Below are 26,844 nucleotides of genomic sequence, written 5' to 3' on the forward strand. Positions count from 1 at the left end.
CGCCGCTGCCTGGCTGGAGACGGCGGGAGCGGCTGCGTCCTGACGGGTAAGGGAACTGGGGACCTGTTTCATCTCGAGCGGCGCGCTGAGGAGGTCGGGGTCATGACGGGTGAAGTAGTTTCTGAGGTGAGTTCGTGCCCTTGCCTCCATCCGTAGCTGCGGGGGCCCGGCGCCGAGGGGTGTGGGGGAGCAGGGGGTCGAGCCGCCCGATCTGGTCGGGGAGGCGAGAGGACTACAGTTCCCGGCGCGCACCGCGGCGCCTCGGCTTCTCTACCCGCGCGGAGATAAAGCCGCGGGCTCCGCGCGCTGGGGACCCAGCGGTCCTCCCCGGCTCTGGGTCCCTCTCGCCTCAGTCTCTCGGCTGGGTTGTACCCGGTTTTTGCGTCGCGCTCAGCCGGCCGCCAGCCCCAGCTCAGCCTGCTCCGCCCGCCCCTTTGGCGCGTTTCCGGCGGCGGGAGCCCTTCCTCCAACAGCGCCCTCCAAAGAGGAAGGACCCAGCCGAACCGGACCGCTAGGGTGCTGTGTGCTGTGCATGCTTAGTCGCTCAGTCGTGTCCGACTCTGCGACCCCATGGACCGTAACCCACCAAGCTCCTCTGTCGGGGTAGCATAAGGACAGGGAAAGTGAAGTCGCTCAGTCGTGTCCAACTCTTTGCGACCCCATGGACTGTAGCCCACCAGACTCCTCCGTCCAATGGGATTTTCCAGGCAAGATACTGGAATGGGTTGCCATTTCCTTCTCCAGGAGATCTTCCCGACCCAGGGATTGAATGAACCCGGGTTTCCCGCATTGTAGGCAGACGCTTTACAGTCTGAGCCACTAGGGAAGGTCGGGACAGCATAATTCTCTGTAAATGGACGGCGGGAGTCTTAGGGAGTTCCAAACTGGGTCTGGAAGAGGCCTCTGAAGTCATCGCCCTGGGCCCCGAGAAGGGAAGGTACCTTCTTGAAAGCCTCTTGAAAAGCCTCTTGAAAGCCTTCCGAGCGGTGACTGGCTGATCGTTCTCGGAACTGGCATAGAAGCATCTTTCCAAATCTGTGTTCTTTTTTGGAGCTGGGGCTGGAGTGAGACAGTCTGGGGCAAAATTTAACGGGGCGCTAAAATACTCAGTAACCAAGATAAGTTTTTAAACGTTTTTTATTGAAGTATAGTTGAATTACCATGTTGTGTTAATTACTACAGTGCAGCAGAGTGACTCAGTTACACTTACATACACGTTCTTTTTCATATCCTTTCCCACTATGGTTTATCACAGGATATTAAACAGAGTTCCCTGTGCTATACAGTAGGACTTTGTTGTTCAAGATAATATTTTTTTTTTCTTTTTTTTTTTTTTTGTTGTTCAAGATAATATTTTACGCAGTGTTTTAAAATAAAAATTAATGCAAACACATTCCATAATTTGTTTTTGAACAAGATATCAAACTGAAATGAAGGCACAATCCAACCCTGTATCTGCACTGCACTGTCTTACTCACCTCACTCTCAGCCTGGCCCAGGTTCCAAAAAAACTTTACAAAAGCATGCAGCTGACCTCACGGGCCATAATTTACCCATTTATTTTTTAAATTTAATTTTGCACAAAAATCCTTTTGATTACTGAGTGTTTTGAGACCTCCTAACCTCACTGTGTTCCTGGCCCTGATTATTGCTGGTTCTGCTCCAAATTGCCTAGAATAGAGTGATTAGGCATCACCTTGTAGTGAGCCTTGTGGTTACCTAAACTCAGTTTCCATATCCACAAGTAGTAGTGCTGCTTTGAGTTGTTGGGAGAATCAACAGCATACATCATGATCCTCAATGATTCCTCTGTTTGTGTTATTTTTTATTATTTTAATATTTGCACCAAACATTCAAATTAACTTAATAGTTGTCTCAGAAACCGTTTGAGTGTGGTCTTGTGCCCCATTACATTACAGATGTATTTTCCCCCTTATTAATAAGTTGATTCAGAGTCCTGCGAACACCAAGGTTGTGGGGGAACTGGCATCTAGGGTTAGCCTGATCACTAACTAGTCATGTCATCCAACTAACTCCCTTCTCCTTAGATTTTTCACTTGTGACTTAAAAAATTGTAGGGGGTAGTTTGGGGCTGAATTTCAGACATAAACAAACATAGAAAAGCTGTTATAATGAACCCATCACCGAACTTCTGCAGTTACCAAGTCGTGCCAATCTTGTTTCATTTACACCCCCATGTACTTCCCCCCCTTACTGGATTATTTGACAGCAAATTTCCACACATACGTCATCCACAAATATGTCATTATACATCTCTAAAAGGTAAGTGCATTCCAAAAAAGATAACTATAATATTATTACCATACCTAAAAAATTTAGAATTATTGCTTAATATTAAATGATCAGAGTTCAGATTTCTTTGACTCTTACATATACTTTCAGTTTGTTTGAATTAGCATTAAGACAAAGCCTGCATATTGCAGGTGTTGCTGTATCTTTGTATGTATGTGTAAATATCTTAACTCTTTTTGTAAATCCCCCTCCCTCTTTTTATTCTTGCAATTTATTGTTAAAGAAACGACATAGTTTGTCCTGTAGAGCTTCCCGTATCTGGATTGCCTCTGTGTGATGATACTTAACAGGTCATGTGGATACACTGAGAAACAGTTCACACAGAAAAGCACAATAATGCTTGATTCTTATTTACCATAACTCAAAATAAAGTGTTGCCTCTGCAGTATCCTTCAAAGATGAACAATGCATTTTAGTTTGTTTTTTCTAGCCAGTAATTTTTAATGTCATCCTTTTGTTAAATCATTGTATTGGTTTTTTCCCCTTATTTCAGTCTGATGATCCCATGATGATTTATGTATCTTTATGTACTTAGAGTGTTCTGTCACTTGCTGGTTAATACAAAGTATATTCTCATTTTCTAGGTTCACCTAGAAATCAATGATTCAAAACTCATTTCACAAGAGGAAACAGACAGTCCTTCAGACAGTGGACAAGGCAGCTGTGAAACAATTGGGCCTTTGAGTGAACAAGGTTTGTAACAGTCAGTACTTTTATTACTTTTATTTTTAGGAATAGAATGTGGGAGCGTGGGTTGTAAGTGGACTGGATTAATTAAATTATTCTCTTGATTTTTAAAATTATTAATGCCTCACCTTGTTGTTTGTTCTGTTTATTATAAAAGCAAAATAATAGTGCATGTACTCTTTTGAACGTAACCACTTCTATTATATTATTGAATGTATAAAGTATCTAAAAGCTAGCACATTGCCTGGTTAAATGCATTCATTCTGTAATAAAAGGATTTTTAACACCTGCCAGAAGGATCAGAACAGCTTTACACTTTGTAAATATATATAATTACATTTCTCAGTAAGAGATATTTTTCCAGGGAAAATGTTTTTCAAAATGTATTTTTAGATTTGCTTTGCTACAATTAGTTCTTAGTTACATAATTTCACAAGGTGATATATCACTTGGATAATTGGATATGTTTTTGAGGAGTGGTAGGACTAGGAGGAAGGCCAAATGACAGTAGACCTCTAAAAAAAAAAACTGTGTTTCCTCCAGATTCAGATGAAGAGATATTTGTGAGCAGGAAATTGAAAAGCAGGAAGGTACTACAAGAGAGTGATTCTGAAAGAGAAGACCCAGATGTGTCTCCAGAGGAAACTGCCTATGACGATGCCGAAGAGGAAGATAAAGAGAACCTGTATGCTGGAAAGAATGGAAAAGTCAGAAGGATTTATAAAACTCTGGCAGACAGTGATGAAAGTGACATTGAGGAGTCTTTATGTCAGGAGAATTCTGAAACCCAAGTGACACCTTGCTTAGAGCTGGGTCTCCAGTCTGAAAACTCTGTGGACTTTACAGTTGACAGAAAGATTTCCAAAAAGCCCATTTGTGGTAGAGAAGGAATTGGAGGAAAAGCAAAAGTAAAATCAAAGCGAAGACTTGAGAAAGAAGAGCGAAAGATGGAAAAAATTAGGCAGCTGAAAAAGAAGGAAACAAAAGATGAGGTACATTTGAAAGAATAATTTGCTGTTTCCAGGGCAGATTAATGTTTTAGAAAAAAAGAGTTGCTTTTAGTTCTTGGAGGTTGTTTCTGCACTCAGAATATAACTTTGAGTTGATTGTTTTGCAATGAGGTATGTAAGTTGTTTGTTGGTCTCATTCTCCATTTTGGATACAAGAGGACATTTCTAAATAAATAGGTTTCTGATTTTCTTTGTGAGCATGCAGAGTTACTCTTTGCTATTTCTGGTCTGATGAAAATTAGCTTCCATAGGAGGAATTTTCATGCATCCATCAATCGGAAGTCTTGTTTGCTAACTAGAAGAACTGTCCTTAAATTTTATAAACTAGTTGCTTAATGAACTGTTAATTGACTTTTCAAAAACAAAGGTACTGTTTATTAAGTTAGTTTTGGACGATTGCATCAGATCACAGCATGGATTTCAAAGGATGACAAAGGAACCAGTGATAGTGTTTTAGGATGCCATGTATTTGTCTGCTCATGAAGTGTGGACTTTTCTGTCCTGATGCAAATTGCTGTTTGATGTAGTAAAATACTGGATTTCAAATGATTGCATCTTGTTTTTTCCTTATGTGTTATCCAGGAAGATGATGTGAAACAGCCATTTCATGACAGTGGCTGTCTACTTGTGGATAAAGACCTTTTTGAAACTGGGTTGGGGGAGGAAAATCACTCTCCGTTAGAAGATGAAGAGTCGTTAGAATCAATAAGGGCGGCTGTGAAAAAGAAAGTAAAGAAGCACAAGGCAAGTGAGAAATGATTGCAGTAAGAGCTGACCACGGCTTCCAACCTTTGCGTTGTGTTCTGGGTTACTGATGGAACCTCCATTTTTTTTTTTAACTGAAGAAAAACACATGTCAATTGATAGAAATTTTTCAGCTGTTAATTTTGGAACCATGCAGTACAAGTGACAGACATGCTAACTTGTTTGGAAACTAGTATTTTCATTGTCCTGATCAACTCAAAGCTATATTCTGAGTGCAGAAACAACCTCCAAGAACTAAACTCTTTTTTCCTAAAAGGTTAATCTGCCTTGGAAACAGCAAATTCTTCTTTCATATGTACCTCATTTTTTGTTTCCTTCTTTTTCAGCTGCCTACTTTTTTTCATCTTTCGCTCTTCTTTCTCACGTTTTTACTTTGATTTTACGTCTGCTTTTCCTCCAGCTCCTTATTTATCACAAACTAGTATTTTCATTACTTTTTGAGGCAAAAAGTAAGGTACTTTATTTTGTCTGTTTAGTTTGGCTGCGCCGGGTCTCCATCGCTGTGCATGCGTTTTCTCTAATTGCAGTGCCGGGGGGCTCCTCCAGCTGCGGTGCCCGGGCCCCTCGTTGTGCTGACTTCTCTTGCGGAGCATGGGCTCTAGGCCTGAGGGCTTGGTAGTCGCTGCTACGGGGTCTGGAGCACAAGCTCAGTAGTCGTGGTGCATGGGTTAGTTGCTCTGTGGCCCCAGACCAGGGACCAGACCGATGTCACTGGCGTTGGCAGGCAGATTCTTAACACCAGACCACCAGGGAAGTCCCATAAGATACTTCATGTTGTATAAGAAACAGGTGAAAAAGGGGAAGAGATGTAAATTTTATAATTTAATGGCCTCTGGGAAATGAACCTATTGGGTTTCAGGAAGGCTAAGAAAGAGAAGCATCAGTCAAAGTATCCTTGTCCTGAGTGTTTGGAAGCATAATTGTTCTTCCTAAGATTATCTTTTTAGCTCCCTGGGGGTCATTGTCCCTCCTAAGGGAAATACAGAGGTGTAAGAAATGATGGCCCAAGCTCCACTGGAGACATCTAATTTATTTTCTAGGCATTATAGGATGTTGTGTGTCTAACATTTTGTGTTTAGTAGTTATTGATTTATTACTAATGTAGCATGATGTGATGTTGGAGTGCAAAAACAGTTTTTGCATAAGCAACCTCCTTTTGTGTTGGTTTAATTTTTGTCTATATCAATCCATTTGCAACCTTCTCTTTTAGAAAAAAGAACTGTCTTTGGAGAGTGGGGTCTATTCATTTGAAGAAGAAACTGAGTTGTCAAAAGGCACCACGAGGAAGGTGAGGCAGAGCCCTGGATATTAATAGTTGTCATGCTGAGCTCTTTTGCCAGGAGATTGTGGATTTCTCAGGAATTTTATTGTGTCTGTTGTATTTCTCTGATTCCTAGGATATTGCTTTGTACATAGTAGGGACACAGATATGAATTAGGTTGAATCAATTCTAAGAGACTTGCAAATAAATGAGCTCTTGAAGTTTATATTGTATCGAGTTTACTAGAGATGACTGTTTCTTCTCTATCCTCTTTTCTTGGGGAGAGCAGACTCTTAAAGGATATCTATCTGTCTTTCTTGGCAAAAGCATTAATGTAGTCTCACTTTTTGTTTTCTTTAAGGAAAGAAAGGCAGCCAAGTTAAGTAAGGAAGCATTAAAAAAGTTGCATAGTGAGACTCAGCGCCTTATTCGAGGTAAAGAAACCTATATGGTAAACATTGAAGTTTAGAATTGATCTTGATGAATGGCCTTGGTTCTAAAGCCTCTGGAACATTAATATAAACTAAGAAAATTTCTAGAACTAGTGGTGGTAAGAAGGGAATTTTTCATTTTTAAAATTTGTTTAAAACTTTTTAAAAATGTTTTGGCCACGCAGCATATGGGATCTTAGTTCCTCAACCAGGAATCGGACCCGAGTCCCCTGCTTCAGCAGTGCAGAGTTTTAACCACTGGATCACCAGGGAAGTCCCAGGAGGGAGTTTTTTAAAGGGTTGTCTATGGTCTGGCTGCATCAGGATCCCTTTTACAAACCAAATTTATAAATTCTTAGGCCCCACAGAAATTCTGACTCCATAGACTTGAAATGGGGTTCAAGAATTTGTATTTTTAAAAAACTTCTTGGATCAGTTGATTTCACAGCTAGTTTTTAAAAGCCACTGGTCTTTATGGAATTTTTTTGTACTTAGATCCTGTTTTATGTTAAAGGCAGGATTGTTTTCTATTTCTGGTGATGGCTTTGGTTGTACTGTTTAATTAACTGAATGTAAAGCAACATTCAGACTATACAGTATATGCATTTGCTTGTTCTGTTCCGTTTTATAGAGTCTGCACTTAATCTTCCATATCACATGCCCGAGAATAAAACCGTTCATGAATTCTTCAAACGTAAACCCCGGCCCACTTGCCAGGGAAACGCCATGGCGCTCCTGAAGTAAGAACCTTCTTTCCTTGTGATTATAATTTTCATAAACATTCAGTTTTGAGGCAAACACCTGGGAGTAGAGAGTTCAGATTCCTCGCTCCCTTAAAACTAACCAATTCATTATGTGCAAAGGGTTGGGAATGTTTCTCATTTAGGAGAATGTTCAACTCCAGCTTGTTTCCTCTTCTCTAGGTCCACTAAGTATCAGACAAGCCATCACGGAGAAACCATAGATACTGAAAATACAACTGCCGTGAGTGGTGACCACCACAGCAAAGACTCTGCGCAGACAACAGGTGCGGGATGTGAAATGGAAATTAACACACTCCCTGCAGTTTCAAAGGAACCCCAGATCACTACTGAATCCCATGAGCCTTGCGGTAAAGATTTGACAGGAAGTGAGGAGCTAGAAATTCCCGAGAAACAGGAGCAAAGTGATGCTAGACCTTCACCTGGGGACATCTCGGTGGCACAGCAAGAATGCGGCGTCCTGGGGAACAAGGACAGTGAGGACTGTCAGACTGAAGGGCTTGTGGCATCTGAACCTCATGGCCTAGAGGAAGAAAAAGACCTGAGAAAAACAGAAGAAGCTGATGAGAAGGCGGAAGAGCCCAGCCAGCAAAATGAATCAACAGCAGCGGTGCCACCTGAAAAAGCGAGGCGGTTCACTGTGGATAGACTTAAGCAACTGGGAGTAGATGTTTTCGGTAAACCTCGGCTGGGTGCTGACAGAGATTCCTTTGTGATACTTGAAGAACCTGAAACCAACAGAGGTAATTCTTTGAATTGTGGGGAGCTTCTCTAGAATGATTTGTTCTGGCAGCTTCTATTTATTTGCCACTGTGGAAGACAGGGAACACAGGAGAAACACATAACCACACGTGGTCTTAATACTGATGTACCAGATATGGATAAAAATCATTAGGTACATTTGGCAAGGTATCAGAACATTCTGAACCTCATTTAAAAGGGAAACCTGTTGATAGTTAATGTACAAAGGAGGGTACATTGCTGTTGTTTTGTGGTATGACATTGATAAAAGCATTATTCAATTCAGTTTTTCACAGAAACATCAGCAAATTGCCTGCAAAACTGAATTTCTTTTCTTTCTTTTTTTTTTTCACTCATTCAACAAATATTAAACTACCCACTTCATGCAAGATGCTGTAAGGCATACTTGAGAAATCTGACATTTATCCTACACTTGGACATGACTGAGCGACTTAACTAACTAAGCTGCTTAGAGTCTAGCAGGGGAGATAAGAAGTAGGCAAATAGCTGTAATACAGGAAAGTGGCATCTTCTATCAGGAACATGTGTCACTGATAATTGGAAAAAATTAACATGGGAAAAAAGGTATTCTTTGCTGAAAGAAATATTTAGAATAAAGCATGGGAGTTCAGAGAAGGGATGTTTCTTACAATAGGTGGTTAAAGGAAGGCTTGAAGAATAATCAGATGTAATTACTTGTTCCCTTTCTTCCTCGTTATACTTCAGTGAGGATCTTCTGGCTTGTTCCTCCTCTATCCCCTGTGCTTCCATAGGCGATGGCACATTAGGCAGCCATGTTTACTGAATGAATTAAGGAATGAATGAAGGATTCAAGAGAGAGCCCAGGGGACTTTCCTGGAGGTCCAGTGGTTAAGACTCCACACTTCCACCGAAGGGGGCACAGGTTCTGTTCCTAGTCAGGGAACTAAAATCCGGTATGCTGCGCGGTGTGACCAAAAATAAAAAAAGAGAAAAAAAGAAAAAAAAAAAAAAAAGAACTCAGGTATTCCCCACTTGGGGTAGATTTCCTGATTTGTAGCTAAAATTGGGTTTCTCTCCTCTACTTCGAGGCAGTGTCATATGATAATTAAGAGCTTAGGCATGGTAGCAAGATCAGAATTTGAATCTGGATGACATTACTCACTGTTTAAACTAAAGTATGCTATTTGACCTCTCCAAGGCAACTTTAAAAAAAAATGAAATAACACTTTTGGTTCACAGTGCAGCACTATAGTGAAGATATGTTAATAACACATACAGATGGAAAGCATAAAGAAACACTCAAATGGTAGCTGTTCTTTTTATTATTAGTGAAATTATTTACATCGAGATGCTGCTTCATTAAGTAGCATATGGCTGGCAGGTGCTAGGTCAGCCACAGTACCAGTTAAGTCATTGTTGATTGAGTGGGTGGACTCTGTGGAAATGGAGAGGACATTCTTGGGAGGGACAGAAAGAGTTCTGTGTGGTACATACTGGGAGGATGTGTAAGTCCGTTTGACCAGAGCAGGTGGTGGGGTGGAAGAGCTGTGTAACAGACCTAGCGTAGCTCCATTAGCAAAGAAGCGTGGGAATAAGCTGGTGCCCAGAACAGGGAGAGAAAGTTTTGTTGTGTGGGACTAGAAGTTACCTAAATAGCCTCAGGCTAACAGGTGAGGAAGAAACTTTTTTTGAGTACTTATACTAGACACTATGAAATCTTGTTATATGGGAATAGAAGTTTTCTTTATCATCTCCAACTGAGAAACAGGAAAGGGAAGAAACCTCCTTTTTGCATACCTAATGTATTAGATACTGATAGTTTTCTTTTTTTTTAGTAGTTATCTTTCTTAATTCTCATAACCCCAAGTATTATTTTATAAATGAAGAAAATGAGGTTTGGAGAAGTTGAGTAATTTTTCCAACATTGCAATTGGCTTATACAGGGAGCTAGCACAATGCCTGGCTCATAATAGGCACTTATTTTTAACTCAGGGTATGTTTTCCTTCAGAACTAATATTTGACATGAATGTCGGGTTTCCAGATCACTCTGTTTCTTGGTATATATGAAGTTAGGGTCAGCGTTCATTCATTTATGCAGTAAACTTTGACTTAGCATGGTGTTGCTTGTAAGATGTAGTCCCTGTTCTCAAGGAATTTAAAATCTAGTAGGAGTCACAGGCAGGAAAATTGGATATTAAGTGCTGTGCGTACTTTGAGCCTAGAGAAAGAGTTCCTCACGTGGAGTCAGGGAAGCTTCTAGAAGGAGTTGATACCTGAGCTCAGTCCTGAAGCCTGAGTAGGAGGTACGAGGCAGAGAAGTGAGGGAGGGCTTTCTTGGTGAAGGGGACAGACCTGCAAAAGACGCAGAGACAAGAGGAAGCTGAGGATGCTCTGGTTAGCTGAGGTGAAGATTGTAAAGTGGTTGGTGACCAGAGGCCAGAGGCTGCAGGGCTTTTAGGTGGAGACATGAGCTGGAGCGGAGATGTTTCACTTAAAGAGGAGGTGAACGCTGAGACAAGACTGAAGGAGGGAGAGTTCTGTGATGAGGAGGGTGGTGATTGAGTTACGTAGTAATGGACAAGGGAAGTGGGTGCTCCACTGGGCTAGGGGATGAAGAGTTTTGAGGGGCCTGGCTTTCTCCAGAAGAATGAAAGCTACTCCTGCCTCACTCTTTTTTTAGGTTTTCCTCCCCTTCCATTTCTTTTATTCTCTTGGCACCAATGATGACCTTCCTACTTGTGTTGCCTTCCCACTGCCACTGCCTGTTGTTTCCAGCTTACTGAACTAATAAGAAATGGGATGCAGACTTATAGCTTCTCTCCCTACTCTTTGGTTTGCAGTGTAAACATGCCATCCCTTTGGGGTTGGATTTTTGCAACTAAATAAATGATGTTGTTGTTTTGTCACTAAGTCATGTCTGCCTCTTTGTGACCCCATGGACTGTAGCCCACCAGGCTCCTCTGTCCATGGGATTTCCCAGGCAAGAGTCCTGGAGTGGGTTGCCATTTCATTTATCCAGGGGATCTTCCCAACCCAGGGGTTGAACCCACTTCTCCCGCATCTCCTGCATTACAGGTGGATTCTTTTCCACTGTGCCACTTGGGAAGCCCAATAAATAATGTCAGGGACTCAGATTTATTAAGAAAGGTTTCTTTCCAGTTCTTCTCTTTTTCTACTAAGACCCGTTAGGGAAGGAAAAACCACATCTGGATGCTAACCACAAAACTACCAAAGTATCAGTTGAGTGAATTTTAGAAAAAAGAACCAAACTTGGAGTATCCTGGACATATTATTATGGAAGAGAAGGCATAGCATATGAGAATAGCCAGCATCCCCGAACCCAAAGAAACTGTTCTTCTTTTCCTTTCTTTTCTGTTTATAACTGTCAGCTCTCTTATAACAGATCCCATTATGGTATGATTGGCTTGTTATACAGTGAGTAGGGGATGGTACCAGGTGATAGCTGGCTGAGGGAGAAAGGAAAGAGAGTTCTGAGCAAGAGCGCTGGGGAAGAAGGGAAAGGCCATATTGCCATTGGACCATTGCACTCATACTGCCTGTGTGTGTTCCCATTTGTATATAAGTTGGCGGGTGGTGAAAGTCGCTCAGTCATGTCTGACTCTTTACAGCCACATGGACTGTAGCCCGCCAGGCTCCTCGGTCCATGGAATTCTCCCGGCAAGAATATTGGAGTGGGTAGCCATTCCCTTCCCCAGGGGATCTTACCAACCCAGGGATCGAACCTAGGGCTCCCACGTTGCAGTCAGATTCTTTACCATCTGAGCCACCAGCAAAGCCCAGGGATCACCTCTCAATGGGATTTCCTTTCTCATTGTACTGATTATATTCATTTAAAAGTTTCATGAAGAAACTTCCAGCCCTGCTGCCAAGTTACATCACTAATTGCTTTGATTATTATTTTCTTATTGTTTTTTTTTTTTTTGCCATACCACATGGCTTTAGGATCTTAGTTCCACCCCAGGGATTGAACCTGGGCCCTCAGCAATGAAAACTCAGAGTCTTAACCACTGGACTACCAGGGAATTTCCTCTTTTTCCATTTTTTAAATAGACCTTGCTTGTATTTAGAGAGATTGCTAATAAACAGATGTTCAAAATATGGAATATTTTAAAAAGAGACTGAAATCTGTGACAAATTAAGCCCTTGCATAGTTAAGCAGTATGGTATTTTTCTACCAGCTTAAAGCTTTTTTAAAAAGAATTGCACATATTTAGAAACTTCAGTTGTAAATTTCTACCCTAAAATGAGTTTTAAAGTATATTGAGGAAGAACAGTTGCAGTAGTCCATTAATTTGGGTTAAGTTATATGAATTGGACACAGGTGTTGGTAGCAAAGGAGTTTTTGGTGTCTCTGTGTATTTTTTTTTCCTTACAAGTTTGTTGAACTTAAGAAAACCTAGCTTGTACTTCTTAACTGGAATCTAAAAGGCAAACTGACATACTGGTTGGTGCTTGGTTTAGAACTGGAAGCCTTGAAGCAGCGTTTCTGGAAGCATGCTAATCCAGCAGCCAAACCCAGGGCTGGTCAGAAGGTGATTGTCAACATCATAGTGAAAGATGTGGGCACTGATGGGAAGGAAGAGCTCAAGGCAGACGTGGTGCCCGTGACTTTGGCAGCTGAGAAGCTGGATGGGGCAAGCCACACAAAACCAGGTATTTGAGTTCATGGAGTTGTTTTATTTGTATATTTTTACTGGCCATGAGTGGGGTGGGGTGCCTGACTCTTGTACTCTGGCTGGTCTTTATGGCTGCTGAAGACCCTATAGTGAGAAGTTATAGAATCTTTTTCCTTGGATACTCCGGAGATTAGATATGGCCTCGTTGTATGGGGTGGGTAAGATGACTTTATTTCTTAAAATAGTTTTTGTCTTATTGTTTTAAAAGATACCCATTGTAGAAAACAAATGGAATAAACAACAACTTTCTGTAGTAAACAAAATTTCTGGAATAAACAAAAATATTTTTCTGTCAGAGACATCTTCTGTAACCATGTTGTATGTCCCTTTAAACTTTTTGCATGCATGTACATGTCTGTTTGAAAAACAAAATAATGCAGTCATACATCATGCATTCTGCTTTGTAATCTGTATTAGGGACAGGTCTGTTGTTCCCACTCCCACTTTGAAAATATGAGCAATTTATCACATATAAGAAAATTAAACACTTAGGAAAAAGTATAAAATGAAAAATTAGGGAGGGGACATATGTATACTTATGGTTGATTCATGTTGATGTTTGACAGAAAACAACAAAATTCTGTAAAGCAATTATCCTTCAATTAAAAGATAAATTAAAATTAGTTTTCCCAGAGGCAGCTTAACGATTTCTTGTGTGTCCTAGGAAAATGCATATGCATGTACTATTGTGTGAGTGTGTGCGAGAGACACTGAATACCTCCTCTCTGCCAGACACTGCTCTAGGTGCTTTGCAGTAAATAACATCAGTGTCCTTACTTTATATGTGAGGAAACTGATATACAAAGCATTTAAACAGCTTGTTCAAAGTTATATAACTAGTAAGTAAGAGAACTAGTAGTCTAATCCAGACCATCTAACTTAAGAGTTCAGATATACATATTGCTTTTGAGGGTTTTTTTTTTTTAACATCACATGATATTCCATTGTACAGGTATAACATGGTTTGTTTAACGATATTTCTGTTAAGGGACATCATGTTTGTTTCAGTTTTAGTATTTCACACAATATTGCATCCTAGTATCACATATATGTTAGTAAATCTTGATGCAAAATTCCTTACAGTGGAATCACTGAGTCCTAGACACATTGTCCATCAAAATAAGTTGCACCAATTTTCACTCTGAATGACAGTGTGTAAGAGTTCCTGTTTCTTCCTGTTAATAATGGATATAACAAATGTTTGCCAAATATATAAAAAATGGTATCATTATTTTGATTTGTATTGCTAGTAAGAAGTGAGGTTAAGCATTATTTTTAATACCAGTTCATATCTTTTGCTCATATTTACTCTTTTTTTTTTGGCTTTATTTTATTTTTTTCATTTATTTTTATTAGTTGGAGGCTAATTACTTTACATCATACTTACTCTTGAGTTGTTTCTCTTTTTCTTCAATGTGGGTACAGTTATCAATATTTTCCTTCATGGCTTCTGAGCCAGAGATTTTTGAAGGTCCACTTGCCCCCATTCCTTTTCTTTTCTTTTGCTTTTTTAAATAGTAATTTTATAATCTCTGTAATATCCCAAGGTATAGAACATAATTATGAGAGTTATTGAGTTACACTCAATTCCTAATAGTCCCCTTTGTTAAGATAACAAAAGCCTAAAATACGAAGGTCTCTGATTTTCCTTTTGTGATGTGCCTAGAACACTTCTGGAATTGCCTAAAATGGACACTTGTGTTGTTGTGTGTAGTCGGTCATTGCATCTAAAGCATCTCTTCATTACTTTTGTTCAGGGGAAAAGCTTCAGGTGCTGAAAGCTAAACTTCAAGAAGCAATGAAACTCCGAAGGTTGGAGGAGCGTCAAAAACGCCAAGCATTACTCAAGTTAGATAATGAGGATGGATTTGAGGAGGAGGAGGAGGAGGAGGAAGAAGAAATGACAGATGAGTCCGAGGAAGATGGAGAAGAGGAGGGAGAGGAAGCCTTAGAGGAAGAAGAGAAAGAGGAGGAAGAGGAGGAAGAAAGCAATGAGGAGGTTGCTGGCAATTATGTGGTTTTGTTACTAGGTCAGGATGAATAAGGGAAAGAGAAAATCAGATCTGAGTAAGAGGATGATGAGCACGTTTGACTGTAGAAGAGATTTCAGGGTCAGAGATGAAGGTAGCTCATGTGTACTAAATCTTAGTGCATTCAGTTCTTTCAGCCCCGTGGAACACCTGCAGTTCACAGTCATGCCCTGGCTTCTGCCTGTTGGTTTACATATTGTACTATAATGCTGATATCAAAATGGCTTTCTATTAAAGACTTTTATCTTTGTTGTTCATTTAGATTTCTCTATTTAGGAAAAAAAAGCACTTTTAGCCTTGGCCGGGTTGAGGTCTGGAATAAATTCTCAGGCCAGGAGTTAATTAATTGTTAATTGTCCCAAGTTAATTGTCGAAGAAGGTATTTGTAGATGGGCCTCTTGCCCTTGTTCTAAGGTATTGTTTTCCACCTAGAGAAGACAGGTGATGATAGGATTTTTGGTATTGGGAAAAAGAAAAGTGTCCTTGTTTGAACAGTGGAGTCATTTGAAAGGCTGGTTAATGTTTAACCCTGGGTAAAGGAAGAGGAAAGCCATGGCTGAACTGAGCAGGGTGTCACAGTCTGTGGTTGGAGGCCAGGAGTTGTCCTCCAATCTCAGGCTAATCATGCAGTCTCTCATTGACTCAGTTAAATGATAATCCAGTTCCTTCAGAGTCTTGTAGCAGTTTTGAAAGGGTAAAAGGTAAAGTAACAAAGTATAAAAGAGCTCTAGAAGTGTCTACAACTAATAAATTGTGTTAATGATGATGGTTGGACTGAGCTTCCTTCAGGTTTACATTTTCAGATTTAAGATGTGACATATTTCAGGCTAGTATGTTGGCTTTTAAAATTTTTGACTTGTACTATTTTGTTTTTGGGTGGCGTGATTGGTAAAGACTGCAGAATTCCTTCTCGGTGGTGAAGAGATAGAAACCAAAGATGAGAAAGAAATAGATAAAGAAAACAATGATGATGGCAGTGGTGAAATTGGCAAGTCAGTTGGCCTCTCTGTCCCCAAACCTCTCTCATCGGATTCTACCTTCCTTCTATTCAAGGACAGCTCTTCCAAGATGGGGTAAGTAATTCTCTCTAAGGAAAGATAAGATTCCCTGGTAAATACCAGGGAATTTGCCCCTCTTGGAAGAAGTAGAAACAGATATTCAATTTACCTACTTATTTTGTAGTTACTCTCCTAGTGAAGAAAAATCAGAAGTAGATGAAAACTCAGGCAAAAGACCTAGCAAATTAGGTAAGTAGTGACTCTTATGTAGAACTTGAAACTTGATTTTTCTCTGATCCTCCTGCTTTAACATTTAAGGACTACAATTCCGTAAGGTTCTATTTTTCTGAACCTTAGTGAACTTTTCCCTGTCTTACCTGTGAGAGTGATAGGAATTTATGAACTATAATGTTTTTCTTGGGCATTCCCTCGTGGTCCAGTGGTTAGGGCTCCATACTTTCACTGTTGAGGGCCCAGGTTCATCTCCTGGTCGGGGAACTAAGATCTCACAAGTTGCATGGTGCAGCCAAGAAACAAACAAAAAATCCCCAATATTTTTCTTTGTCCAGTTTTTGAAATCTTACGTGCAGTTTCTTTACAGTTGACCCTGAGCATTTAATAGGTCATTAGTGAATGTGTTGATTGAGTGAAACATGAAACATTTCTATCATGTAGATCAGAGGAAGATGTATAAGTGATTAGATAATGGAAAGGGTAATCATAGGCATTAGGGAAGGTGCGAGAAAGACAGGAACTTTGAGGTGTCACTTAGTTCAGAGTGATAAACCCTGATTGTATGATGCTATCTTATACCATTACTGATCTTTAATGTAATGTTTTGGAACATGTAACTTGAGAGGTTTACCAGTGGATCTTACCAGACAGTTTCATTCTCAACTCTTTTCCTAAACAAATCTGACTTATTTCTGGGAATCATGCACTTAAAAGTTGTCTTTCTTTAGATGAAGATGATTCATGCTCATTACTGACAAAGGAGAGCAGCCACAATAGCAGCTTTGAGCTGATAGGCTCCACACTTCCATCCTATCAGCCTTGTAACAGACAAACAGGCCGTGGGACCAGTCTTTTCCCTACAGCAGGAGGATTCAGATCTCCTTCCCCAGGGCTATTTCGAGCCAGTTTGGTCAGTTCAGCCTCTAAGGTGAGATGGTAATGGTTTTCTAATCTCCTCCCCTTTTTGCTTCCCACATTGCTAAATAAAGTGTGTCCATGCCAAAAACTCCTACCACATTATGTATGTTCAGTTTAAAAAGTCCACCCCCTTTGTGTATTAAAAACAAGCCTCATCCAGGGTTCTTTCTTGAGGATGTTTTTTTTTATGCTTCCCTTGGCTATGCATTGTCCTCCCCAACTGCAATTGCCTGAGAATAGATTAAATTTTACAAATAGCAGCTTCTGTTGTTGTCATGACAGTGAATGACATTTGTAAAATGTTTTGTTTTTGTTTGGTTTTGTTTTGGTGCCAGAGTTCAGGAAAGCTGTCTGAGCCTTCACTTCCCATAGAGGATTCCCAAGATCTGTATAACGCCTCCCCAGAACCTAAGACACTTTTCCTAGGAGCAGGAGACTTCCAGTTCTGCTTAGAAGATGACACTCAGAGCCAACTGTTGGATGCAGATGGGTAGGTAGTTTTATGTTTCTGTGGGTGGGATGGTGCTGGGTACTGCTTAATTTTGTTTAAAAATAAAGCGAGCTTCTGTCACTCCATCTGTGCTTTCTCTTCTGAGAAAGAGAGGTGTGCAGACCATTAGTATTACATTCTACAAATTTGAACAAAGCCTATCTAGAAAATAAAAAGTAAATAGCCTTGCTAGTGTTCTGATCCTTCAATTTCTACCTTATTAGACCTGCATAACTCTTACAAGGTCATCAAATTGCCCTGTATCCATATCCCTGGGGGCTCAAATGGTAAAGAATCTGCCTGCAATATGGGAGACCTGGGTTTGATCCCTAGGTCGGGAAGATCCTCTGGAGAAGGAAACGGCAACCCGCTCCAGTATTCTTGCCTGGAGAATTCCATGGACAGAGGAGCCTGATGGGCCCCAGTCCGTGGCGTTGCAAAGAGTTGGACACGACTGAGTGACTAACACTTTCACCTTCATCCCACTATGTTAGGACTTTTGGGTGGCATCGAGAATTGACATCTCTGTGGCACATTACATGGCCATAACACCAGGCCCTACTCTAGCACCATCTGAAGCCCCAAATTAGCCTCTACCCTTTATCTTCTAAATAGCCTTTATTCTTTCATAAACACCCCCCTCCCTCTTAAGGTTATCACAGGCTAAAGTCTGACACGCGTGTCTTCTGGTTCAGAATTCAGCTTCTAACTTTGCTATTGGAAATGAGTTGAGGCTTTTCCCCCACTACTTTTTTCCCCTGGAGCATTTCTTACACTCTTCATTGGGCTTGTAGGTTCTTAAATGTTAGAAACCACAGGAATCAGTACCAAGATTTGAAGCCTCGGTTGCCATTGGCCAGTATGGATGAGAATGCCATGGATGCCAACATGGATGAACTGTTGGATTTGTGTACTGGAAAGTTTGCATCTCAGACTGAAAAGCCTCTGCCTGGGAAGAGTGACAAGAAAGAGAACATGGAGGAACTTCTGGATCTTTGTTCAGGAAAATTTACTTCTCAGGGTAATTATCCAACAGAGCAGCAAGTCTCACCCACTCAAATATCTTAAGTCAGTGTCCATGTGAAGAAGTCCTTTAGTCTCAGGTGAAAAGTTCACAGAAAACAGCCTTGGTGGATTCTTGAGCTGAGGCTGAATTCACTGCTTAGCTCCTGACATTAGCACTCTTACTTTTTTAGGATGGGGAAGTATCACCTTAAGATTGCTTTAACTTTCGCCATATGACTTGTCATTTATGGCCAGAATATGTGCAAAGCTTAGAGCGGTGTCTGCTGCATAGTAAATTTCATATAAATGCTAAGTTATTACTTCCACCTGCGTACCCCTTTCTCCTCCTCACACCCCTGCTAGAATGTAAGCTCTTTGGGATCTGGGATCTTTGTTTTATTCACTGCTGTCTCCCTGGTGCCTGGCACATAGTAAGCACTAAATAAGGATTTGTTGAATGAATGGATGGTGAGCTCTTTTTGGCAAGCTTACCTTAGAACTATGTTGAGCTGGCATGTCTTCAGATGGCTGGGGAAAGAAGATAAAGCTGTCAGTTCTTGGTGACAAATCTTTTTCTTTGTTGTGATATAGATGTCTCTACTCTGGATCCATCAGAGTTAAATAAGCAGGAGAAGGAGAGTAGCCTGGGTGATCCAATGGAAGAAGCACTCGCTCTTTGCTCAGGCTCTTTCCCAACAGACCGGTGAGTCTCGGTGATCTGAGGGAATTTGGCAAGTTCCATCTTCTGATAAAGTACAGGGGTAGCTTCTCTGGACTTAGCAATAAATGGTCATCTTAGGGGCTTTATATCCTGTCTGAGAGTCTTGCAGTGGGTTTGAGCCTCATATTTGCATAGTGAAGAAATTATTCATTATAATGCTTTCATTTAGTTGATAGGGAACAGGGTAAAAAAGGCAAGAAAAAGCACATGGATGTTCTCAACATCACCAATAATTAAGGAAATACAAATCAAAACCCCATTTTTTGAATAATTCCTCACTGCCAGCCATTATTCCACTTTTGGGTATATACACAAAAGAACTGAGAACACAGTTTCTTAGTAGATATTTGTACACCCATGTTCATAGCAGCATTATTCATAATAGTCAAAAGGTGGAAGCATCCCAAGTGAATGCATACATAGTGGAATATTACCCTTTAAAAGGGAAGCAGATTCTGATACATGCTAAGACATGGATGAACTGTGAGGAGATTATGCTAAGTGAAGTGAGCCATTCACAAATATGCAAATACTGTATGATTCCATTTATATGAGGTACTTAGTGTAGTCAGATTCATAGAGACAGGAAGTAGGAAGGTGGGTGCCAGGGCTGTGGGGCAGTAAGAATAGGAGGTTGGTATTGAAAGGGTATAGAGTTTTAGCTTTTTAAGAGGAAAAGCATTCTAGAGCTTGGTTGGATAACACTTATTTGTGTTAGTGTTAAGTGAATGTACTTAACACTAATGAACTGTACACTTAAAATGGTTAAGATTGTAAAGTTCATGTTGTATGTATTTTATCACAATTAAAAAAAAATATTTTTTTTTGAAAGGCAAGATATCTTGTTTCCTGTTTCTTGAAGAGATTGTTGGGGCTGTAAGATATTTTCAGTCCCTAAGTTGGCTGACTCCTTATAGTTGGCTTTCAACAACATGTTTATGGATTTGTTGATTTGCATCTTAGGGAAGAAGAAGGTGAAGAGGAGGAATTTGGAGACTTTCGGCTTGTCCCAAATGATAAGGAGTTTGATAGTGATGAGGTGAGTTTGAAGGGAACAAAGTGATCATAACTGAACTCCATGTATAGCTGCTGGGGATTTTTGTTTGATTTCTAGTTTGAATTTTTGAGAAGTCTGTTTGGCATGTTATCAGAAGCAATTTCCTAGAATGAAATATTTGGGCAGAAGTTTCTGAATCCTGTCTTAGCTGAGGACACATTTTATTCTGTGTAACTTTGCATGTGATACTGTATAATTTTGCAGGATGAACACAGTGATTCTGACAAGGAGGACCTGACACTGGAAGACCATGAAGATGATGATGAGGAAGACCTCCTGCAGCAATCGGAGAAGTCAAAAAGGCAAATGTAGGTGTTATATCCCTTCCTTCCGTTGCAAGAAAGTTCTCCTGACAGTTGAGCTGTAGCTTGCCACCACCATTTTACCTACATTTACTGGTTCTATTTTTGCTTTTTGTGGTTAACACAGATTGAATAACATCCATTTGCATGATATCTTTTGAGTATTCAAAGATAGTCACATCCTCTTCCAAGTGATTTCTGTACTAAACATCCCTAGTTCTTCTGCTTTTTCTCATGTGACGTTGCTTCCAGACTCTTCGCATGTGTGGATTCTCTCTTTATCTTTAGGTGTGGTCTGACTACCGCCCTGTGTGGTGGTGCAGCCACATCCCTTGCTCTGGTTGCCTACTACTTGTAAAGTAACCAACGAGCACAGGAGCTGAGTCACTGGAAGGCCTGAGGATCTAGTAGATGATTAAAATTCCACATGTCTTTTTTCCTTTGAATTACCAACATTCCAGGTCTTCCTCATCCTAGTTTCAGGCAAATGACCCCCCATTAATTTTTTAAATATTTTGTTGTTTTGATTATGAAAGTAAGCCAGTTATTTTAGAATATTTAAAAGAATACAGAAAGATATAGATAAGTCATTCATGTCCACCATTCAGAATATTTGTGAAAGTGGTGGTAGTGGTTATTATTGCCTCATAACCTTTGTCAGACATATATTTTCATATGGTTGAGATCTGTAAAATTTTTTTATATATACAGTTTTGCATCTTGCTTTTTCCCCCACTTACTGTATCTGTAAATATTTTTCCATGATATTGAAAATTGTATAAAAACCGTTTTAGTAGGTATTTCACATTTTATTGTATGTGGATGACTTTTAGATTTCAAATATAGGACATCATATTGATCCTTATTAGATTTATTTTGTTGTGTATAGCCCATCATTCCATTCTGTTGAGATCAGTTTTGGATTCTAATTTGTCACCTGTCAAATTAACCATCTCATACAGCTTTGGGTCATCTATAGATTTTTTTCTAAGGCAGTGGTTCTTAAACCTTATTTAACTATAGTGTCCTTTGTTCAAATGAAGTCTTATAAAGAATGGCAGCTAAAAGTTGAGCTGCTCAAAGAGGGTTAGATGGGACGATTGAGGAGCTTGGTGGCTTTTGGCCCCTGAAGGAATTCCTCAGGAACCCTAGGATTTAGAGGAACTCAGCTTTAAAATAATAATGCAAGTCTTTGATAAAAATCACCTTTCAGAAAGCCATCAAGCTTCTGCCATTCTTGACCATAGATAACAGCAATTTGAACTCAGGGTGACAGCAGATTTGTTTTCAGTACGACCTGAAGTCAGAAAAACTAACTTGTGGTGGTTTTGATTACCACTAACTGAGCCCGAATATTCACTTGAAGGACTGATGCTAAAGCTGAAACTCCAATACTTTGGCCACCTGATGTGAGCAGCTGACTCATTGGAAAAGACCATGATGCTGGAAAAGATTGAGGGCAAGAAGAGGAGGGGGCAGCCGAGGATGAGATGGTTGGATGGCATCACTGACTCAGTGGACATGAGTCTGAGCAATCCCCCGGGGACAGTAAAGAACAGGGGAGCCTGGTGCACTGCGGTCCATGGGGTCACAAAGAGTTGGACACGACTGAGTGACTAAACAGCAACAAATGAGCCTCATTCATACCTGTACCTTGTGGGTCAAGATTTGGCAGGCTGTAGGAAGACCCCAGTCTGTTACCTTTCCATACCATACTATCTCTAGTCTATCTCCTGAAGCTGGTAAGCATAAATACAAAACAAAATAGTATGAACCTTCTGGCAGGTATGTCTCAAATATATAGAGGAGATTGAGAGTTTTGGCTTCAGAGTCACCAACCTAGGTTGAATCCAGACTCTGCTGCCTCCCAGCTGTGTGGCCATCAGTAAGTTGTTTACTCTCTGAGTTTCAGTTCCTTCAACTGTAAATCAAAGGGAACAATAATAATACCACTTCCTGAGATAATGAATTGGCACAGGCTTTTAAGTATTATAAAAATGTATTATTAATTTTTATGCTTGTTATTAGAGATGCCTGTGTGTTCTGCTTTTTTCATTACTGTGTGTATATTTATTGTTGTATTTTCCAATTTTCAATATTGTTTTCCAGGAGATTGAAGAAATACCTGGAGGATGAGGCAGAGGTGTCAGGGAGTGACGTGGGAAGTGAAGATGAGTATGATGGGGAAGAGCTTGATGAATATGAAGAGGATGTAATTGACGAAGTACTTCCTTCTGATGAGGAACTACAGCATCAAGTCAAGAAAATACACATGTCAGTATCCCGACAAGCCCTCCTGAGCAGTGGGGTGCATCTTAAGGCAGGCCCTATAACCAGCCAGAGTGGTCCTGGTTTTGAACAACCTATTTCTCCCGTCGTAGGAAAACAATGTTAGATGATGATAAACGCCAGCTACGTTTGTACCAAGAAAGGTACCTTGCTGATGGGGACCTGCACAGCGATGGTCCTGGACGAATGAGGAGATTCCGATGGAAAAACATAGGTATCTTGATCATTGCCTTTAGAAGCAAATGGTACAAGGTCCATGTTTGTCCAGTTTAAGCCGGCAAGAGGAGTTCAAAACTATAGCAGACAGCTGTGGAGGACCTGGCCTTGACCTTTATTTTCCATTAGTGGATGGGAAAAGCTTGTATCAGTATATTGTAAATGAACAGGGTTCACAAGTGTCTGTCAAGACACCCTCTCTTGTGGGGATTGCAGAATGCTAATAGCCTTAACTCTTTGCTTTAGATGATGCTTCCCAGATGGACTTGTTCCACAGAGACTCTGATGATGATCAGATTGAAGAACAGCTTGACGAGACGGAAGCCAGATGGAGAAAGGAGCGAATTGAACGAGAGCAGTGGCTTCGGGACCATGTAGGAAGCCTGCAAGAGATTCGCCTATTCCATCCCTAGTTCTGAGGGTCACCTCAGTCACCCAGCTTATCATGATAGTTGTCAAAACCTTGGGCAGTGTATTGCTGTCCCTTTTAATCCTTGAATTTTCTTTTGTGCTTTGAAAAGATTACCACAGGCAGTTCTATTCATGTTTTTGTCCACAATACTTTTTTTTTGGTCTGAAGCAACAGAAAGTAGCAAAAAGGAAAACTAATGCTATTCCAAGTACTCTAGCTTCCAGGCTATGCTAATTCTTTGGGTCTTTGGGGGAACCGTGGGCTTCTGTTAATGCTGCCTGATTTTTATTCTCAGGCACAGCAGGGGAAAATTGCAGGTGAAGATGAAGAAGAGATTGGGGAAGACAGTCAGTTTATGATGCTGGCCAAGAAGGTTACAGCCAAAGCTCTGCAGAAGAATGGTGAGCTCTTAGCCCTTCACAGGGGCTGTCCCCCCGGATTGTTTGTGCTGGAGCCTTGGAGGTGACTCCAGCCTTCAGCGACTGTTGCAGCTTAGTCACGGACCTGTGTCTAATACTATCTTAAAGGGGCCCCTCGGATGGGGAGAGACAATATTCTTTCAATCCAGTTCTATTGGACAGTAGATATTGTAGTGGAGAGTGTGTATAGCGGGTTCTGCCTTATGTTCTAAGGCAGCTTGTGCATGTGTGCATGCTAAGTTGCTTTAGTCATGTCTGACTCTTTGTGACCCCATGGACTGTAGTCCACCACGCTCCTCTGTCCATGGGATTCTCCAGGCAAGAATACTGGAGTGGGTTCCCATGCCCTCCTCCGGACGATCTTCCCAACGCAGGGATCAAACCCACATCTCTTACATCTCCTGCATTGGCAGGCAGGTTCTTTACCATTAGCGCCACCTGGGAAGCCCTGTAAGGCAGCTCAGAGGAGTTAATTCTGCCTTCTTCGTTTAGTCACCCAGGATTATATACCTAAGTGTTAGAACTGGAATTTGTCTTACCACTGTTGTTTTTTCTTAATTACTATTAATTAGACAATAAGTTTAGCTGAATTGTCTGTCTTAACCACTTACTGTACTTTCAAATCATGATTATAAAATAATCAGAGTTCCTGTGGCCTCAGTTTATTAGTTTAGTTAAGGGCCTGTTAGTTTGTTTAGATTTAAAATTAATTCTACCCAGTTTTGCCCAGAGCAAGCCTCTCTCTCTTGTCTTTTCAGTCAGTCACACTGTGGTTATTCAAGAATCAAAGTCTTTATTCAGAAATCCTTTTGAAGCCATCAAACCGGGAAGTGACAACCAGGTTGGTTGGGGACCTTGTTCACCTGAAGTCATGATTTGCAATGTTACAAAGGCCTCAGTCAGGTTAGGGGAATGCTCTGTCATTAGGGGAGGGAGGTGGTTGCGGGAAATGGAAGTAGGTGTCAAAGAAGCCTGCTATTTCTTTTCTGTTTGAGCAGGGTGGGAATGTGGCCCCTCCATACCTGGCAGGCGCAGGGAGGAGCTGGCTTCCCCTTTCTTGGTGCTTGGAATTTGATACCAGATGACTCTTCTTTCCTCAGCTGAAGACAGGCTCACTGCTCAACCAGCCCAAGGCTGTGCTTCAGAAACTGGCTGCCCTCTCTGACCTCAACCCCAGTGCTCCCCGAAATTCAAGAAACTTTATCTTCCATACACTTTCTCCTGTCAAGGCTGAGGCAGCAAAGGAATCATCTAAACCTCGGGTAGGGAATTTGAGAACTGATTTGGTGGCTCTCCAAAGCAGAGTGAATGAATGAGTGAATTGAATTGAAAATATATATGTATTTCTGGCATCTTTACAGCATAAAGATTTATGCTGTAGTGTTAATCTTGCATACCCAATAAGGTACGAGGGGATTGCTACCCCCCGGTAAGTATAATCAGCTGTGAGACTTGCCTGGAAATTTTCAACTTCTTTTTTCCTGATTATCCGTGATTGAACTGTGAGCTGCTTAAGAGCTAACTGAAGCTAAGTGTGAGTGAACCACAGCTTGTACGAAGGTCTTGAGTTGATTCTTGTCTCTTTCTCTGCTCTGTAGGTACGGAGAAGGGGTCCGTCTTTAATGACATCCACTTCACCTAAGCGCCTCAAAACAGATGATAGTACTTCAGAATCGAAGCAAAGCATCTTCCATTACTTGGAAAGCTAACACTACGAGGGCGCCAGCACCTCTCGTGGGACTCCACTGAGAAGTATCTGGCACTGAAGGCTGGAATTGATGCTCACGTGGATGATCCCCACTTCCTTCACAATCAGTGCATTAAGATTGAGAACAGAGATTCCAGTTCTTTACACCGTGTGGCTCTGGACATCTCTTTCCTAGTATTACTTCCTGGGTTGGCCACTAACAATTCTGTAGTGTTTACAACAGCCACTTATGGGATACCTGGGTGTCCTCCATTAAATATTTGACATTTTACCCTAGCAACTTCCTGGATTGATTCCTTTTGGTGAAAGGGGTAGTTGGAGGAAGAAAAAAATGTGACAGGACAGAAAATTACAGAAAGCAGTGAATATTGAAACTGAGATGATGCCTTCACACCCCTACAATGTGCAGGATGGTGACCAGGACTCAGTGAAAGAGAGACTTCTTAGAGGACCTAAGAATCAACAGATGGGCTATTTTATAAGTCCCGCCCCTTCCATTTTCCTTCTTGGCTCTTTCCAAGGCAGTCTCAAATTTCCAGTTAACCTTTGTTTCCTTTATAATAAGAACTCAAATAAGGACTGGTACCCAAGTCAGAATGAGCAGATTTTCTGGAGCATGAGGATGAAGATAGAAGGTTATACCCAGTGGCCATCCACATTAGATATTCTGTGGAGCAGAGACCTCTCTTCTAGGACCTAAATTTTCGATTTGAAACACTGTTGCTCAAGGACCTTCCTTCTCATTCTGACCGAAGAATTATATATAAAATCATTATTTATTGCATTCAACTGGGTTGAGTACATTGCCCTGACCAGTCAGGGGACAATTTAATAACTTCATTACTTATTTTGAGAGAAGACCATCATGGAGTTTCATCAAAATGTTGTTAAGAGGATTGCCACCAGTCCCAGTTTTCTCCGAACCACCATGAGGCTCTCAGAATTTTAAACAGATATTTTTCCCCCCTCGGAACCAAATGTCACTGCTTCCTTGGAAAAACGTCCCATGCAAACACTGGTTTCACTGTCATGAGCTGGACTTGGGAAGCTGGGTGAGCTGTGCCAGTTTTTTTTTAACTGGCAGTTGAGTAATACCAGTTTAACTGATGGAATTAGGATATAGGTTTTCTACAATTGTTTCTAATATACAAGATGCTGACTTTGATGGAATTTGCATTTGTATATTTGTAATCTTGTAACGGAGAAAATGTATATAAAGATGTTTTAATATGTGTGTAATTTTTCAATAAATCCAGTGCCTTGAAGGCACGATTTGATGTCCAGACTAAATGCTCATTATTAGGTCAGATACCTGTCTAATGTTGAGCATTTTGTTTTTAGGGTATCTCTCTCCCAGGGAAGGCCTCTCTGGGCCTGGTGTGAGAGGCTACTGCTG

General features: G+C 40.8%; 1 protein-coding gene across 1 annotated transcript; it reads left to right on the top strand.

Moving 5' to 3' along the window:
- CLSPN (claspin) lies at positions 1-26,506 on the top strand. The gene is made up of 25 exons (XM_043878035.1): positions 1-126; positions 2,898-3,006; positions 3,544-3,992; positions 4,593-4,754; positions 5,986-6,063; positions 6,398-6,470; positions 7,099-7,207; positions 7,391-7,971; positions 12,435-12,626; positions 14,407-14,648; positions 15,574-15,752; positions 15,862-15,926; positions 16,640-16,839; positions 17,165-17,319; positions 18,114-18,340; positions 18,916-19,027; positions 20,009-20,084; positions 20,307-20,410; positions 22,514-22,678; positions 22,786-22,907; positions 23,156-23,283; positions 23,617-23,722; positions 24,499-24,581; positions 24,841-25,002; positions 25,339-26,506. The coding sequence occupies exons 1-25, from the start codon at positions 103-105 to the stop codon at positions 25,447-25,449; spliced, it is 4,014 nt and encodes a 1,337-aa protein (XP_043733970.1). The 5' UTR covers positions 1-102; the 3' UTR covers positions 25,450-26,506.
- Positions 26,507-26,844: the final 338 nt, after the last annotated feature.

Source organism: Cervus elaphus, chromosome 20, assembly GCF_910594005.1.
Source record: "Cervus elaphus chromosome 20, mCerEla1.1, whole genome shotgun sequence".
NCBI classification, from domain to species: domain Eukaryota; kingdom Metazoa; phylum Chordata; class Mammalia; order Artiodactyla; family Cervidae; genus Cervus; species Cervus elaphus.

Coding starts and splice junctions, on each gene's coding strand:
- CLSPN (XM_043878035.1), top strand. CDS start 103: ATGACGGGTGAAGTAGTTTCTGAG. Junction 127..2,897: donor CGGGTGAAGTAGTTTCTGAG/GTGAGTTCGTGC, acceptor CTCATTTTCTAG/GTTCACCTAGAAATCAATGA. Junction 15,753..15,861: donor GACAGCTCTTCCAAGATGGG/GTAAGTAATTCT, acceptor CTTATTTTGTAG/TTACTCTCCTAGTGAAGAAA.